At 41.3% G+C, this 16,669-nt stretch overlaps 1 protein-coding gene and 1 long non-coding RNA gene across 2 annotated transcripts; both read right to left on the reverse strand.

The window, feature by feature from the left end:
- Window positions 1-659: 659 nt before the first annotated feature.
- On the reverse strand, window positions 660-2,358 carry LOC116854457. The gene is made up of 2 exons (XR_004380163.1): window positions 1,553-2,358; window positions 660-997 (listed from the first exon to the last, which is right to left on the reverse strand). It is a non-coding gene; the product is annotated as an uncharacterized LOC116854457 (long non-coding RNA).
- Window positions 2,359-2,379: 21 nt separating this feature from the next.
- Window positions 2,380-16,000, reverse strand: CUNH16orf72 (chromosome unknown C16orf72 homolog). Its single transcript, XM_032836345.1, has 2 exons — window positions 15,649-16,000; window positions 2,380-3,126 (listed from the first exon to the last, which is right to left on the reverse strand). The coding sequence occupies exons 1-2, from the start codon at window positions 15,983-15,985 to the stop codon at window positions 2,882-2,884; spliced, it is 582 nt and encodes a 193-aa protein (XP_032692236.1). The 5' UTR covers window positions 15,986-16,000; the 3' UTR covers window positions 2,380-2,881.
- Between the last annotated feature and the right edge of the window lie 669 nt (window positions 16,001-16,669).

The following is a 16,669-nucleotide window of genomic DNA, read 5'->3' on the forward strand; positions in this document are numbered from 1 at the left end:
TAAAATTATTTATTCATTTGAATGATTTAAGGTGTGTACCACTACTCCAGTTGGGTAAAACCACATTGAAGAATTTGACTGCAGGTCTTTAAATTCAGCCAAATGCTTTCCATTAACTTTGCTCTATAAAATACTAAACATTATAATTAAGTTTTTAATGCTTCAGCCATGCTCAGAACACTGCAGTATAAGGATGAGCTCAACCCACTCATGCCAAGTCAGGGTGACGGGGACAGACCTAACGAGCCATGATGTCTAATAAAAGAATCCGAGAATCTAGCTTAAAAGATAAAGGGGGGTTCTGTTCCCCCCAAAGTAAACTGTTAAGTTTTAAGATTCAGCCTATACTGCTCTCAAGAGACCGGGGGGCAGGGGGGAAGGAATCAATGTTATTAAAAAAAAAAGTACCACACAATACGCAATCTTCCATGATTTGTTTGCATCTAAAATGGCACAATCAAAGCCTTCAAAAATCTAGCAGTCAGAACTAAGTCTTCCTATGAGAAGAAATCACTTTCCTTTCTACTCCTAGATCTTAGGGTTATCTTGTGCTCAGGGGGGCGCGGGAGAGATCAATGAGACAGAGCAGGCAAACGGGTTACGGTGAGGTTGACAAACAGCATTTGAGATTAAATGCAGTGGAAAAAAGTAACGAGTGCTAAAGTTTTTAAAAAGTTTAATGGAGCCAATAAGGCATATAAATCGTGTTCTGGCAGACATAAGACCTGCTTTCTCTTACCAAAGAAAATGGCACATGTTTTATCAAAATTTGACAATCAAGAGTAAAGGGTACTGAGATTAAGCGTCAGAGCACCAACTAAAACAAAAACAACAAAAAATTTTTTAAAAAATAGTTTTTCAACTCGGAGGGAGGAACTAGAACCAAGGCATAAGGGGGAGGTTTTACAGCTGTTTCTCAATCTCAAAATCCTTTAGGAAGAGGAGTTCCGGCCACTTGTGGGCAACGCTTCACACCACCAAACGCCAATTCCAGAGTCTAAATTGGCAACGATAGAAAAACAAAGGTAACTCCAAATGTGTTTCTGGGCATATTCCAAAGGGAAGCTTAAAAGTATTCATAATACACAGGCTTGTCTGTTTCACGTAAAATGACAGATTGCTGTAATTCTTCCTGCTATTATATTCAAACAAAAACGATCCACTTTTGCAAAAATTTGGAAACACCGCACTTTCGTTCCTAGTTTTAGTACGGAATTGACTTTTTTTTTTTTTTAAATAAGGGCTAAATCTATAATGAGTACAGAACTTCAGCTCACACATTCCATTCACCTCCCACCCAGTCAATGAATATTATGGTTAACTCAGCGAAGTTTCTTCACAGAAAGATTATTATTAAATGGCTGAAGGAATTGCAAACTTTAACAAAGTGCTGTGAGTAATTACTGGAAAAAACCCTTACACTGATCTGCAATGGTCTTTTCAGGATAAAAACAGGAAGTTAACTGATACTGGACTACAAGTTTGCAAGGAAACATTTTCACTGTCCTACTTGATATATAATATAATAATATGATAGAATAAATTACAGTACCTGGCAGGCTGACATCAGTTCTTCATCTAAAAAAGACTATCATTCAGTTCAAGATATTAAAAATGAAGAGGAAACAATCAAACATGCTCTAAAACATTGTGGCTACAAGAGGTCTTATAGGGACAGAGGATCTACTCGGAACCTTTATTTAGGTCTACCTAACATCTAGAGAGCCTCCATGCGATTCCATCTCTTCCAGAATGAGATTCCAAACTGCACTTGTTAGGGGAGAGGGACTGGAGACAGCTACTTAAGTTCTGACCACATTATTAGCAGATAAAAGACCTTTATCTTCCACCATTCCAGTGGAAACTGCACACAAAGTAGGGCATTCATGAAAAATGTACTACAGGACATAAGAGACTGGAATACCTACCCTCCCCCACCATCCATCTCCCTCTCGCTAACACTGAACCCAAAAGGAAGCCCATCCTCCAATTTCATGACCTCTCTACTTCAGGTCCCCCTTGAATGCAGTCTATGTGTTTACATTTACCATAAGGAACAGTACCCTGCATGGGAAGTAGTACTCGTCTTAGAACGGGAGTATTTTAAGCCTACGGGGTCAGTCTGGGGGCAATTTAATAGTATTGCTACTTTTAGAGCGCTAACACACACAAAGTGAATCCGTTAAAGTTCTGTGTATTGATTCAATATTAAGTATTAATTGCATGACCATCATAGCACCTCTTTACATCACACAATCACCAGAATTAGAAACTGCTTAGAAAACGAAAAACAGGGCATAGTCCAATCATCAGAGGTCGCACGCTGTGACTTGAGAGCCCAGGTGCATGACAGAGTGCTGCACACACAAAAATAAAAATAATAAAAAATAATTTTTTAAAAAATGGAAGCCTGCAGATTTGACGAGGAAGCCAAATCGTGGGTTTGAGATAATTTTAGGAACCTGGCAATACTGTTGAAGCAAAATACTCAACACAGCAGGAAATGGACCAAGGAGTGGCGGGGGGGGCAGGAGCATTCTATAACCAAATAAACATCTGATATTTCCTTTCCCTTTGAGAATAAATACAGTTAAGGTCACTTTTAGCCTTGGAACGGATATATGTTTGCCTATGATGATCTTGCTAATGACTACACGATATCTGATGTCCTCTGCTAGGATTATAGTTTAAAGAAAGCCATAGTTACAAGAGGCATCTACTGTAAATACCTAGAACTTCCTTTTATGGCAACCACTATAGAATTCACTTGTCTTAAACAGTGAACAAGGGAAGATGGCCTCATGTTTCCTTTGCAATAATAGTATATGTTGAGGATCAAGTGGCTTTCAAGCAGCATGGTGGGTGTGAAAATGTTTGCAGTTTAGATCATTCTGTTGCGTTTATGGGTTGGTGAGTCTGTAATGACATCGCCACACTGGGCTGAGGTACGCTTTCTAGTTCCACCATTGTCCAAGTGGAGTGCCATTTCTTCTGATATGAAAGTGTTCAAATCGACATCATGGAGTCCATTTCTCCTTCGACTAGCATTCGATCCACTGCTTACATGTGTAGGAGAGCCTGGGGTACTCGAACGCACGCTTATACTAGCCATTGCACCACTAAGACCTAGGAAGAAGAAAAAAGGTTTTAGAGTTGCTCAATTATGGAACCCTCTCGAAAGCAACCCACTTTACGTTCAATGTCTCATAGGGTCAAAGGAGGTCTCCCTGTTTTCTTAAGGGGGTCACCAGGGAGCAGTTACGTTTTCTTCTGGAAAAAACAAACCGCTGGGCTTTTGACGGAGGAGAGGTTTCATTGGTAACACTACCAATATTTACAATATTGATAATTACCAATTACTAGAAGTGTATCAGGTTGCAAGCACCATGCCAGGTGTACACATTTATCACAAAACCCTCCCATCTACTCTACCAGTATGTATGTTACTTGTAGCTTATGGCTGAGGTCAGCAGGTGCTAGCTTTTAAACAGGACCATTTAGTTATGCAGTCACCATCCCCAACAGATCCTTCCAGTGTGTGTATGTGCACACAGGGGAGCAAGCAATCATCTCCAGGCCTGAGTGGGCTTCTTCCAACTACCCCTCCAGATGAGTTGACTTTATAATTTATCATCCAAAACAGTGCACTCTCGAGCCCAAAAAAGGGGTCACTATTAAAAACTATTCTGGGACATCAAGTACAAAGTCATTCTGCCCTTGGACAAATCAAGCTATATTGTCACCCAAGGTCTGGACTGTATTTGGTAGACGCTCCTTTGGACAGCCTAACTTATTACCATATATAATCCCTCAGAGGAGGGAACACAAAGATGGTATAAAAAAATCCTGCTGCTTTCAAGGTTGAATTAAATCCAGAATAAACCCAGCACTCATCGTTGGACACTCATTCCGTAGACTCTTGAATAGCTAAGGAGGCAAACATACGTTCCACTCTGAAATATACAGGATAAACCTGTGACATGCCTAAGGGAGGCAGGAATCGTTAACCACAGCGTTGAATTTGAAAACTTCACATCACCAACAGTGGCTGTGCCTTATGAACTTCCCTTTGTTATTCCAGCCTCATACGGGGATTTTGTTATTGCTGGACTAAATTTATAGAATAGGATCTCGCATAATCCATGTTCCCAAAGGAGAGAACTTAGATTTTAGAATAAGCTTACAAGTTGGCTTGGTAGGGGCCCATTCTTTCTAATTTTACATGCCCTGTAAATGTGATTGAAATTTGAACATTGAGAAAAAATTCTCTACTTTCTACCACATCAAATCTATTAATAAACTCCCTTCCACACGGTTCTTACGCGGCAGATCCTCAGAACGTGCTCAGCCCCGTGGCTTCAAGTCTCCCTTCATTAGGCTGATCCTATTCTGCAATCCAACTCCCTGTCGGGTACCCAGAAGCCCCCTCACTGTTCTCTCTGTGGAAGACATGTGCTCCCGCCCCGGTGGCGAGCAGAGGAAGGCTGATCACAAGCCCCTCTGTCGCTCCACACTGTTCCAAGGCTGGTGTCTATTTTTAAAAACATTTATAGAACAAAGGCACTAATCTTGGAGCACTTCCTGTGTTGGGCACTAGGTACTTTTAAATTTCATCCTCCAAATAATCCTACAACATCTGGATTACCAGGTTTGCAGATGAGAAACCAAGGTTAAAAGGTTAAGCAAGCGACCCAAGGTCACACAGCCAGTGAGCAAGAGCAGGGACTCAAACTCAAGCCCCAGGGAAGATTTCCCCTTCACCGTGACACTGCCCCTTCTTTAAAGTCAACATTTCAGTAGAAGTGGCCACAGCGTCTAAGGTCTGGCTTGCCTTAGGCTTCACTGAACAGGTAGTTCCTCCCTTCCTGCCCTCTGCGCTCGGCCTGGAGAGCGGATGTGCGCTACCAGAGCAAACGACCTGCGGTTCCTTCCGAGGGTTGGGCCTGCGCCTCCCTTCCAACATTTGCTCCTGCCGATGAGGCCCCTAGTTCCTTGGGCAGCTCCTCCCAGCGGAGGCTTCTTTCCTGGTTCTCCTACCTCTCTCTTGCTGGCTCCTCTTCCCTCCTGTTTGAAACTCTCCGCTCCTTCCTGATCTCCAGCCTGCCAGCTCCCTCCTCAGTCAATGGCCTCTGCAGGCTTCTCTTCTGCCCCTGATAGGCTGAGGTCACCCACAGTGGTGCCCTTGACCCCTCAGCTGACCTAGAGGCATCGTTTTCCACAGAAGCAGGCATTTCTCCTAAGCTCAAGGACCCATCCATATTTCTAACTGCCTGCTAGACATCTCCAGTGTTAACACCAAAAGGGTACTACGCTCCCTCCTCAGCCGGTTTACTAAACATAAAGGAAAAGGGAAAGACATCCCGGGCTCATCTTAATACAGCGCACTAGGATCCTTCGTCCCTTCCTGTCGACAGGGTCATTTCCTATCTACCTAATGCACATGGTGCCTGGCACAAAGCAGTCACCAAATTCTGAAAACAGCAGAGTGCTTCCAAGTCCTGCCCATTTTGAAACCCACTGAAATCCAAAGCTGCTGAGGTTCTTTCACCTCTCCAATGCCTGGAAACAAACCCAGGTGGCCCTCTTCTCTTAAATCTTTGCCATCAAGTTTTTTAAAAAGCTCAAATACTACGAAATTGCTGGCAATTTTTTCCCAGCTCTCCACCAGTTTGAGGGAAGAGCTGTGCTTTCTTTTTTCTAACGTAGCAGCCCGTAACAAACTACTAAAAGGTGTCCATGAACTTAGACAATAATCTTTTCCTAGCTGTTTCATAATGCAGGAAGTCCTGAGGTAATTACACTATAAAATGTGGGTCTTCGGCACGAAACTGGGCTACCTCAATAATTAAACTGAGGATCCCTTTATCATTTGAAACCAAAAGAAGTCCAACAATCCCCGCCCTTCCCGCCCCAGAAGCCCTCTTGTTAACATGGCAACATGTTTAACACCTAAGGACAAATACCCAAGGCTCACAGAATACTCCACCAGAAGAGAACAGGCACATCAAGCAAATACTTCTATTTTGTTTCCACCGCTATTCTCCATGAAAAAGAAGAGATATTAAGTTATCAATGTGGTCAATTTGAAAATTCCCCAGTAACTGCTAGAAAACAGCAATCTTTTCTCTGTTGGGTGTACAACTCAGGGGTTAGTTGGGAAGCTGAAGTCAAGTCACAATATGCCACATTACCTGCTTCCTATCTACTCTCAGCAGTGAAAATTCTTTTCCAATTTTAGCGATCTAAAATCTTTCCCAAAAAGACTTTTCGCAAGTGTCAAAAAAAAAAAAATTAAGATGAACAACCAAAAAATATATTATTTTAAACAGCCCAAATTTTATTTTATAAACCAATGACAGCTACTGGAAGATGCTTCAGGAAACCTTAGCTAAGCCACATGAACAATCAGGCCTATACAAGTACAGAGTCTCAACATGCTTCAGAACTAAAAAAAACTAAGTTGTACGGCCCAAGGGCATACAACTTAATTTCTACCAAAACACACTTTTTCAAAAGGGCTATGGGAATATCAATTGACAAAAGCAGCAGAACAAGTAGTATGATTAGACAGAAGAGTCTCAATTGCTTAATACAAGATTAAACTCAATCAGTTTTAAAGTTTCTGCATTCATTTTAAATGATTAGTGTAGGAGTAGGGGTAAAAAAAAAAAAAAAAGATTAGGATGATTTCATACTTTGAAAAGAAAGCTCGCACTGGAGCTAAAACAAAGGCACAGTCCAGGTTATAGGAATCTAGGTTACATGGTCAATTGTTAAAAGTAGCACATAACTATTATTTTCATACCAAGTTCATGCTTGAGATAGTTAAGAAAATCCTGTTTTCAGAATCAATTACATGTCATTCCAGTTTCCCAGCATGGAGTCAGGTCACAGGCACAGAAAGAGCAAGTGCAGAACCGGTTCACCTCCCTTCCTCTGTCGGCAGCCCGAGGCCTGGGGGCTGCATCTACACTGTCTACTCGCTCCCCAACCTCCTTCGGCCTGTGAGAGCAGAGGGCCAGCCCAGGAGGAGAAAATGCGGCTGTCATTACGGCTGATCCACTTAGCACAGGCTCAGGACCCTGGGCAGATCTGCTCCACCAGTTGTCCCATCTCCAATATGAAAATGGGGGGCGGGGGGGGACCTGAAATCCCCACCATTTGAACAGAGTGATAACTTCCTGACTGGAACACCAGGACACTGGCATTCTTGCATTTCAAATGAATCGCACTATTCAGTGGGTAGCGTTCCCTCTGCAGTGGTGTTCTGAGGTTTTAAGCAAGCAAGCACTGTGTGTAAAATGTTGTGTTTTAAAATGCACCAGGGAAGAAGTTCAAATCATTAAAAAAGGAATTCTACTAAGATTTTAGTAATTTGAAGTAGATACCACTCCCCACCCCAATATGTAAATTGTAATACTGAATTTTTATTGAAGTAAAGCACACTAAATCAAACCAGTTACAAAGATACATGTGTCACACCAAGAAAACATTTTCAGTTATGCTGACAGCCCAACGCTTTCAAATTTTTCAGACAGTTTTAATGCCATGGGAAAAATGCTCACGACGTTAAAATGAAAAAGGCAAGATACAGTACCATATATGCAGTATGATCTCAACTATGAAATAGTTTTAATATTTATACATTGAAAAAAAGACTGAAAGAAAATGCACCAAACATTTAACTGTAGTTATCTCTATATAGTGGGATAACAAGATATTGAGATTTTTTTACTTTTCGGAAATTTTCAAACTTTCCAAGAAACTGCTATTTATAAATCAGGAAACTAGTGGAAAAATTAAACTCAAATGTTAAAGTGCTTCGTAACTACCAGTAATACTAGGTGAGTAAACGGAATGAGGCATGGCTACATGGACTCCTTTTCACGTCAATGAAAAAATGTCCAACAAAATTGTACTGCAAGTTCAAAATCAATTTCGTATCACTGATGTTGGCAGCTTTACTTAAGTCCTACCCCAGAAACTTCAGCAGCTAATATCTAATCTTAATATACAGAAAATGCCACTTTTCATCAAAAATGTTAATGCTATGTTAACTGCCTTCATTGTTCTTGTTCTCAAAAGCTGGCTTGAACTAAGGCCATCATTTAGAAATTCCAGTCTGCAGAGGAATTTTAATTAAAGAAGAATCTTTGAAGTAATCAATTTTAAGCAATTAAGTGAGGAGATTGCTTTGGTGCATTAATCTCTTACATCTTAATTTCCACGTAAGTTTTTAAAATATTTTACTGTTAAGTAACTATCAATGGTGCTGGTATTTCAGGAAGACACAGACTGCAACAGTCAACAGGCATCTATGAAGTCCCTACTACTGTGTTCCACACGCTGTACCAGAAGTATAAACACGCAAGAGAAGGAAGGACTTCGAAGACGGATGGATCAAAATACCCTACAGGTCAGTTCCAGTTAGTCCTCTGCAACAGAAAGTTACAAGGAGTTTCGTGTATAGCATGCCAACAGTTTAAAAATACTTAACCTAAACATCTGTGTTAGCTATCAAACATTTGTTTCTAAATATTTAGCTCTATGGATGGAAGGGGACAAGAGTGATAGGGAAAGGGGAAGAAACAGAACCAAGAACAAATAAATTCCTCTTAAATGTACTGGATCTCAGGTGTCTAGCAAATTCTCTCAAGAAGCCTTGTTCTCACCAAAATATCCTCTTCGGTATCGCTCTAGTGCACACAGGTCCAAGAATGTTTTCTGACAAATTAACAAAAGCTACAAACACCTGTGTGCTCAGAGAACAAAAACCCTATTGGTTCAGGCTGTCTGGAATCCACAGGTTTCCATAAGCACTAGGAAAAGAATGTTTCAGTTTTATACATTGAGTATGACAAATTAGGAATTTGCTTTACATTTTTTCTAGGTAAAAGTTCCTATCTGACCTTTTATGATTTTCTGAAAAAGCCCTATACCCAGTTCCTCCAGATCCAAGAATCTTTCAAGCTATTTAATGATCACCATGTATATAGCCCAGAGAAGACTTTGTTAGGCAAAAAAGGAGCCAGAAACGGAGTTTATTAAACTCCTAGAGCAATGGTACTGTGCCTCAATGTGACTGCCTGTGTTTATATACTTCAAATGCTCTAACAGAATTCTAACAGACCAGAAGGCCCTCAAGGATACTATGTAACTCATCTTTGTATCACAGGCCCCTACCCCTAGCCTCTAATCAACTGTGCTTAGTACTTAGTGTTCAGTAAATGCTGGGCAATGGAGAGGCTACAGAATGACAATACATACTTTATTTTTAAAGGACCACCACTTCCACAGAAAGATCTGAAATGCAGAAATCAAAACTCTTAACACCACATCCACCAAAAAGGGAGGGTTTCAAACCAGAAAAAGGTTCAGATGTCAGACTTCTATACTAAGGAGCTGCTGTCTTAACTAACTGCTTTCTTTGAAACTACAAACTTCGTTTCTTTCCTTTGTTTGAAATTCTCCAGGGCTACATTAAAGGCTAGCCTGCCTAAGCCCCTTTCAGTACTTACACCAGGGAATGGGGCAGCCCATTGCCTTTTTAAAACTCACTAACTGAAACATGAAAGGAACTTAACACTTGGCAAGGTGAGATCCTAAAGCCAAATGCCAATGGCAGCAACTCCCAGCAGCGCCTACGGTGACACGGACCGTACATGCCAGGGCCTCGGATATGAATGGATGGAATTTTACAGAAGAGACAACCCAGGCCTAGTAAGGTTGGTTCCTAAAACCTCGGTCAAGAATGTCATCAAAATGACATTTGGAAATAAAAACCAAGTGTTTCTGATCTGTACAGAAGAGTCTGGACCACAGCCAGGAGCCTACAAAGACCATCTACGAGATGACGTCAATGAGGCGCCTTGAGTAAGAGTGAAGTCTGCCTTGGCATCCAGCTGCTTCTCCCAGCCTGGTCTCTTTCTTCCCTTCCATGAACGCATGCCCCATTCCTCTCTGGACCCTTTTCACCTAACCCCCTCCCCAATAATGAATAAAACTCAGAACAAGGAGACCAGATTTCAATCTAAGGCTTTCCAGACACAACACTAGCTTGGGTAAGTCAACTGAGAATCTGTCCATCCAGTAGAAAGAGAAAAAGCACCAACTTCACTGGTTTGTATCATGGGGGGGGGGGGGGAAGATCCTAGCAAGTAACATAGTTAATTAACAGTAAATTTTACATTATCCTTCCCCTCTGGAGTGATATGTGCAATTTAGAAGGCCACCCTTACTGAGGGGGGCGGATATCCCCAGAGGCTGTCCAAACTCTACTTTTGCACTGAAATCCACCAAGAGGCAAACACGGTGCTCACAGAACTAAGCAGAAGTCCCCCCTTCTCTCAGGGTAAGAAACAGTACAGTGAAAGGGTAGGTAGGTACTTTGCTTAGTTTCTCATTCAATCTAACACCTTACAAAGAGGGGGAGAGTGCCTTGCAAAAGGTAACCATCAGGGTGCCTGGGTGGCTCAGTCCTTAAGCCTCTGCCTTCAGCTCAAGTCATGGTTCCAGGGTCCTGGGATGGAGGCCCATATCGGGCTCCCTGCTCAGCAGGATGTCTGTTTCTCCCTCTCCCACTCCCCCTGCTTGTGTTCCCTCTCTCGCTGTGTCTCTATCAAATAAATAAATAAAATCTTAAAAAAAAAAAAAAAGTTAACCATCTTGCCCAAGGTCATAGTGAGAATGTAGCCTACCTACAAGAAAGCGTAACTATTCTTCCTACTAAAGTGAACCAGAAATACAGGTCATGAACAATTCATCCTCAATCCTACTTAACGAGATTTACTTATGGTGAAAATGCCAAAGACAGAAAATTCATGTATGGACTAATATCTTTAGAGAAGAAAATTCTTCTTTCCCACCCCACCCCCGGGCCCATGGGGGAGGGACCACAATATAAAAATGTGTAGGAAGCACAATGGTTAACAGCATGCACTTTGGAGACAGGCAGATCTGGAATATCTATTCTACCACTTATGAAGCCAAATAAGCCTGCTCTCTTCAACAAAACTGCAGTAACTTAAGGCAAGTGAGAATTAAATGACAACCTCCTTAGCAGAATGCGGGCATAAAGTAAACACTAACATAGCTGTAATGGTGCATCATCTTCAAGCCCGGTTCAAAATATCAGTTGTTCTAATTTAAGTAAGGAGTTTCCTCTGTAGCTCTCGTAACATACACACCATTCCTTGTACCCTCGCTGCAATCATCCTGGGATCTGTTGATCCTCAATTCTTCCTAAAGGTTCTCTACCCGCACTGTGTTTTATCCATCCACGTAACAGACCTCTGAACTCTGTTCAACTCAGAATGCACCTATGCCAGTTTCTTCGCCAGATTCTGTTAAAGCCAGGAGCTTTAAGACAAGGCCCTACCCTCAGGTAGTCCCAGTCTATTGGGAGGGACAGCCAGAGAAGCAAATCCAAACGGGAAAAGACTAAAAGCTCAAGGAAGGCTTCAGAAAGGAGAACTGCAAGAAAGCTTAATTTTAGAAGCTTAATTTTAGAAGAGGCACTTGATCTATCTTTAAGTATAAGCAGGCAGAGGGAAAGATCTGGAAAAGGGCATGCAGATATTCCATAGATGAGGCGATATGGCCAAGATATCTGACCCAAGGTCAAGACCCACCCAAGGTCAAGACCCAATCAGAAGGACCTTATAATGCCATGCTGAGTTCTGACTTCAACCTATTAGCCATAAACAAAAGCTATTTTTCACTGAAGTGACAAGATCAAAAACACTACTCCAGTGGCCCCAGGAAACATGGACAGGTGACTGGGTCATCTCAGGGCCAGGAAACAAGAGCAGGAAGGAGATTATTCCAGAGCCCAGGGCTCATCTCCTCCAAAGACTCTTCTCTTAACGCACAGCCAAGCCACAAAGTAAAATGTCCCTTTCTGCCTCTGGAGTATCTTTACACATACCACATCCCTGCCATTGAATTACCCAAGTATGTGTTGGCCTCAACAGACAAGTACTCGTTCTTCATTTATACATTCCCAAAGATAGCAGAGAAACTGCCATGTGTGCATCTGAATGGCTCAATGAGGACAAGACCGGTATTTGCTAACGGGCTGGAACTACTCTATGTGAAAGGAACTACTCTATGTGCAGGGATGCTGTGGTGTCGACACCCACCAGAGGACAACGGTGTACACACACCAGGCAGTCAGGAATAGGTTAAACTACAAGTACAGGGCCTTGTGGGAGGTGGTTAGGGCTTAAGATCTGGGGAGTGCAGGGGACACCTGGGTGGCTCAGTCAGTGAAGCAGCTGCCTTCGAGTCACGTCATGATCCCACGCTCCTGGGATAGAGTTCCACGATGGGCTCCTTGCTCAGTGGGGAGCCTGCTTCTCCCTCTGCCTGCTCTGCCTGCTGCTCCTCCTCCTTATTTATGCTGACAAATAAATAAAATCTTAAAAAAAAAAAAAAAGTCGTGGGGAGTGTAAGCTAAATCAGTGGAAGAGCCTCAGGGGGAAAAAAAAAAATCGAAGCTGAAAGAACATACGAAGAAAAGAAAAAACAAAAGGAAAATTCCACATGAGAAAGAAAGGATGCCTAAGAGGTAGAATCAGAAAGGGAGATGGAGAACCACAAAACAGTCGAGAGGATTTTAGGTCCATCTGAAATTGACTATTACATTAAAAAAAAGGTAGCAGGTACTATTCAGCACTTGGTAACTTTTTGATGTTCTTATTTTAAGACAAGGATTAAAAAGGCAAGGACAAAAATCAGTTTATAGCACATGCTTATGTATTCTAATCTCATGGTACACAGGAAAAAAAGCAACCCATATTGGAGACAAGTGCCAAAATAAAGTGGATTATAGTCTTTAAACCTCAGTAACCAGAAGATTTGACTGTAACTGATAACCACTGATCTATGTATGACTGAAACTGCATTAACTCAAACTTAACTCCTAGGCTGACGAGGTACTAATCAGATCTTACTCATTACCACACCCTCAGTGTCTACAGGAAATAAATGCTCTTTAAGTATCTTACACCTTTGTCATTTTTCTTCAAATAAAATGTGTAATTTAGGTGTATGTAGGTGTGTTTGGTACAGGAGAGTACTTAGGAGAGCCAATTAAGGAAAACTACGGGGGTGGGCGCCTGAGTGGCTCAGTCAGTCGGGAGGCTGCCTTCAGCTCAGGTCATGATCTCAGGGTCCTGGGATGGAGCCCCGCATCAGGCTCCCTGTTTAGCAGGGAGCCTGCTTCTCTTCTCCCTCTGCCTCTGCCTACTTGTGCTCTCTCTGTCAAAATAAATAAAACCTTTAAAAAGAAAAGAAAAGAAAAACTATGGGGGAAAACTGTCCGCTCATAAAAAGGGACAGGATGATATGACCTCCTACACTCGTGTTTGCTGTTTAAAAACTTAGTAAGTATACTTCAATATGCAACTCTTTTCCCAAGTCCCCCTTCCTTATAGGCCAAAATCTCATGAATTTAGACTCTCCTTCCAATGCAGATCCCTAAAAACTTCAATATGACTTCAACTACATTTCACAGATCTGGCTAAGCAATTATATGCAAAACTAAACTGACAAGAATGTACTCCACTGAAGATGTCTCCAAATACATTTTAGGAGATCGGGACAGCTTTCACTTCAATTTAGACTACCCAGTAATTCAGATCACAAGGACACCTGGTTACAAAGTTGGTCATTAACCTGCCTTACAATTTAGTCAACAATGCCCTATCATGAGAAATCATTCAAATCACTTTAAACACTCAAACCAGACTAGCATTCTCCTCAATAGACTGATGTTCTCTAAAAACACTAAGCGCAAAACTCGGGTGTAATTTATGTTTCTGTATACTCTTCCAAGGGGCCGTATTACCTGACCACTACAGGAATTCAGCATAGGAACCTTAGGACTAGAGTACACAGAGTGTCCAGTATATGGTACTTGAAGTCTATTAAAGGGAAAGGTTATTTGCCTACACAGCTTTATTGTTAAACTTTCTCGAACCTCACAATTTAAATGCAAGTCAAGATCATGAAGTCTCTTCTTAAAACTACATTGTTTCAGTAAATCCAAAAATTCACAAAATGACAAATTACAAGCTGAACAGTCAAAAAAAGGCGGGGGGAGGGGGGTGCCGGGGCAAGAGAGACCTGGCACTTTTTACAAAGGTATACAACAGCACTAGATTTTGTAACAGCAGTGGCATTTGTGTGTCTTAAAACTATTTTCTCAAGTATAGTATGATACAGAAAAAAGAAACTTAAACGAGAGAGGTATGGAATGAATCATATAATACACCTGATGATAAAATCAGAATGCTTAGACACAACCACATCCAGCCCTACTGTGTGCGAACAGGCCAGTCACCTGACACTATATACACTTCCAGTCATTTGTTCCAAACTTAATGGTAAAAGAGGTGAACTCTGGAGCTGATTAAGAACAGATCAAACTCATTTTTGCCTGAGTTTGAGAAGTTCTAATGGCATGACTATTCCCCTATATTAGAAACAGCCACCAATCCTAAGTACTGCATCCACACATCAGGGATTTTCCTGCAATAAATGTTTTGTGTTTTTAACTTAAACTATCAGGAGGAAAAAACATTTCTTTCCAACCCCATGATCTTAATAGGGTTTTAGGTAAAGAATCAGGTTCCGCCAAAGAGAACAAGAAATCTGTACAAGTCTTAAAGCTTCAAGGATATAAAAACCCTCTGCATTTATATCCCACCCTTTTTAATACCAGGTTACTTAGTTTTAGATGACCTATACTATGGCCCAGAAATGTTCACTTTCAACAGGCCTCCTGACCTCACTCACTAATTACTTCTCTCCTGTAAGTTATGTGCATCATGCATGTTTCCTGTTTAGTTCCAACTAAGTCTAAATACTTCATTGTTCTTTTATTAAACGTATAAATGCATTGAATGTCAAGTAAGTACCTCATCCAGGTCTACCTACAAATCTGTATTAGAGAGGATCAAACAGCAGCAGCCTTGTTGACTACTCCCCCCAGGCTTCTCTCTCCAGTAATACTTAAAGCCCTTAGCCAAGAAGGCCTTCTTATGGCCTGGGGAGATGGTGATTAAGACTGTCCTGACAGTCCTATCAAAGCAAGGACCTAAGGGACAACAGATGTCAAGGAAAGTCACTTATTCTTACATCTGTCCATTCCCACTTGGGTCATCAGCTCTCACCCTTTTAGGCACACTCAATAACTCAGAGGGTCAAAGGGAGTTCCCACAAGAACAGCCCAACAATTACCTGCCTCATTTGCCTGCCACTAACCAGACTCTCATGGCAGTCAGAAATGTACTAGAATCTTAAGACACAAGAACTTCCTCTTTGACTCAGAATAGTAAGAAAACATGTACAACAGTAAGTATAAAGCAGTAAGGTCTATCAACGTTGCAAAAGATTCTGTTATTGTGACACTGATAAGCTCAAACTAGCTTTCTAAAAACATTTTTTAGGATGGGCTAACTAACATTCAAAAATTGCCCACGTTATGTTCTTAGCTTACATTCTACTTAAACATTTCTAGAGCACGTAGTTACTATAATAGACAAAACACAGACAATATATCTGGACCTAAACCTAAATGTGAAAATGGGTCCACAGGCACACTCTTAACCATTTTTCCAAAGAAATATGTTTAAACGGCTTTACCATGCAGAGCTATGGCTTCCCGGAAGGGTTGCAAATCAGTCTCTACAGATGAGCTAGTTTCCGTTGAAGTAGCTCGGTTAGGGGACACTACAGTCAGTCTTGGGGGAGCTCTAGAGTTTCGTGGTGGAGGAACTTTTCCACACAGGAAGCTGATCAAATCTTCTCTACGAATAGTTCTTCTGCGCTTTTTAACCCAAGCCAACACATCCTTATTGCGTCGCTGATAGCCAATCTGAATTCCAATATCAAAACTTCGCTGATGAGTATCCACGCTTTCTGTTAGAGAAAAAAGAACAAGAAAAAAAGACACATAATGATCAGTAGAGCCAGGATCCATTCTTTTCTAAAACAAAACCACATGACAAGTTAAACAAAATGAGTATCATGAAGTATATGGGGTTCTCAAATCTTTTTTTTTTTTTTTTTTTTTAAAGATTTTATTTATTTATTTGACAGACAGAGATCACAAGTAGACGGAGAGTCAGGCAGAGAGAGAGAGAGAGAGGGAAGCAGGCTTCTTGCTGAGCAGAGAGCCCGATGCGGGACTCGATCCCAGGACCCTGAGATCATGACCTGAGCTGAAGGCAGCGGCTTAACCCACTGAGCCACCCAGGTGCCCCGGGGTTCTCAAATCTTAACGGTAATCCATTAAACCAAACTGTACTTCATCCCTGTTTGAAGTGTTACACATGGTTATTTAATCTTAATGGTCAAAATTCAGAGTTAAAACACCATGAAGTCCTACAGCTTCTGCCTTATTCTTTAAAAAACAAATAAAAATTAACTTTCTAAGGTTTTTTTATTTAAGTGATCTCTACACACAACATAGGATTTCAACTTACAACCCGAGATCAAAAGTGGCATGCTCTTCTGACTGAGCCAGCCAGGTGCCTCCCCAAAAACATTGATTTTAAATAGAAAGGAGGGCTATTTCTTGTTAGCCGAGTTACCATTTTTAAAATGCTATTCCCTTTAAAATCTTGCTAAGCTTAATTGAATTAAGCTAGCTTGTTTAATAAAA

The sequence above is a fragment of the Lontra canadensis genome, unplaced genomic scaffold (genome assembly GCF_010015895.1).
Source record: "Lontra canadensis isolate GAN:19392208 unplaced genomic scaffold, GSC_riverotter_1.0 scaffold91, whole genome shotgun sequence".
Classification (NCBI taxonomy): Eukaryota; Metazoa; Chordata; class Mammalia; order Carnivora; family Mustelidae; genus Lontra; species Lontra canadensis.

Bases quoted from the DNA above. Each gene is read 5' to 3' on its own strand.
- CUNH16orf72 (XM_032836345.1), bottom strand. From the start codon at position 15,985: ATGGATCCTGGCTCTACTGATCATTATGTGTCTTTTTTTCTTGTTCTT. The intron at 3,127-15,648 runs GTAAAGCCGTTT...TCTTCTTCCTAG, and splicing joins GGAAGCCATAGCTCTGCATG to GTCTTAGTGGTGCAATGGCT.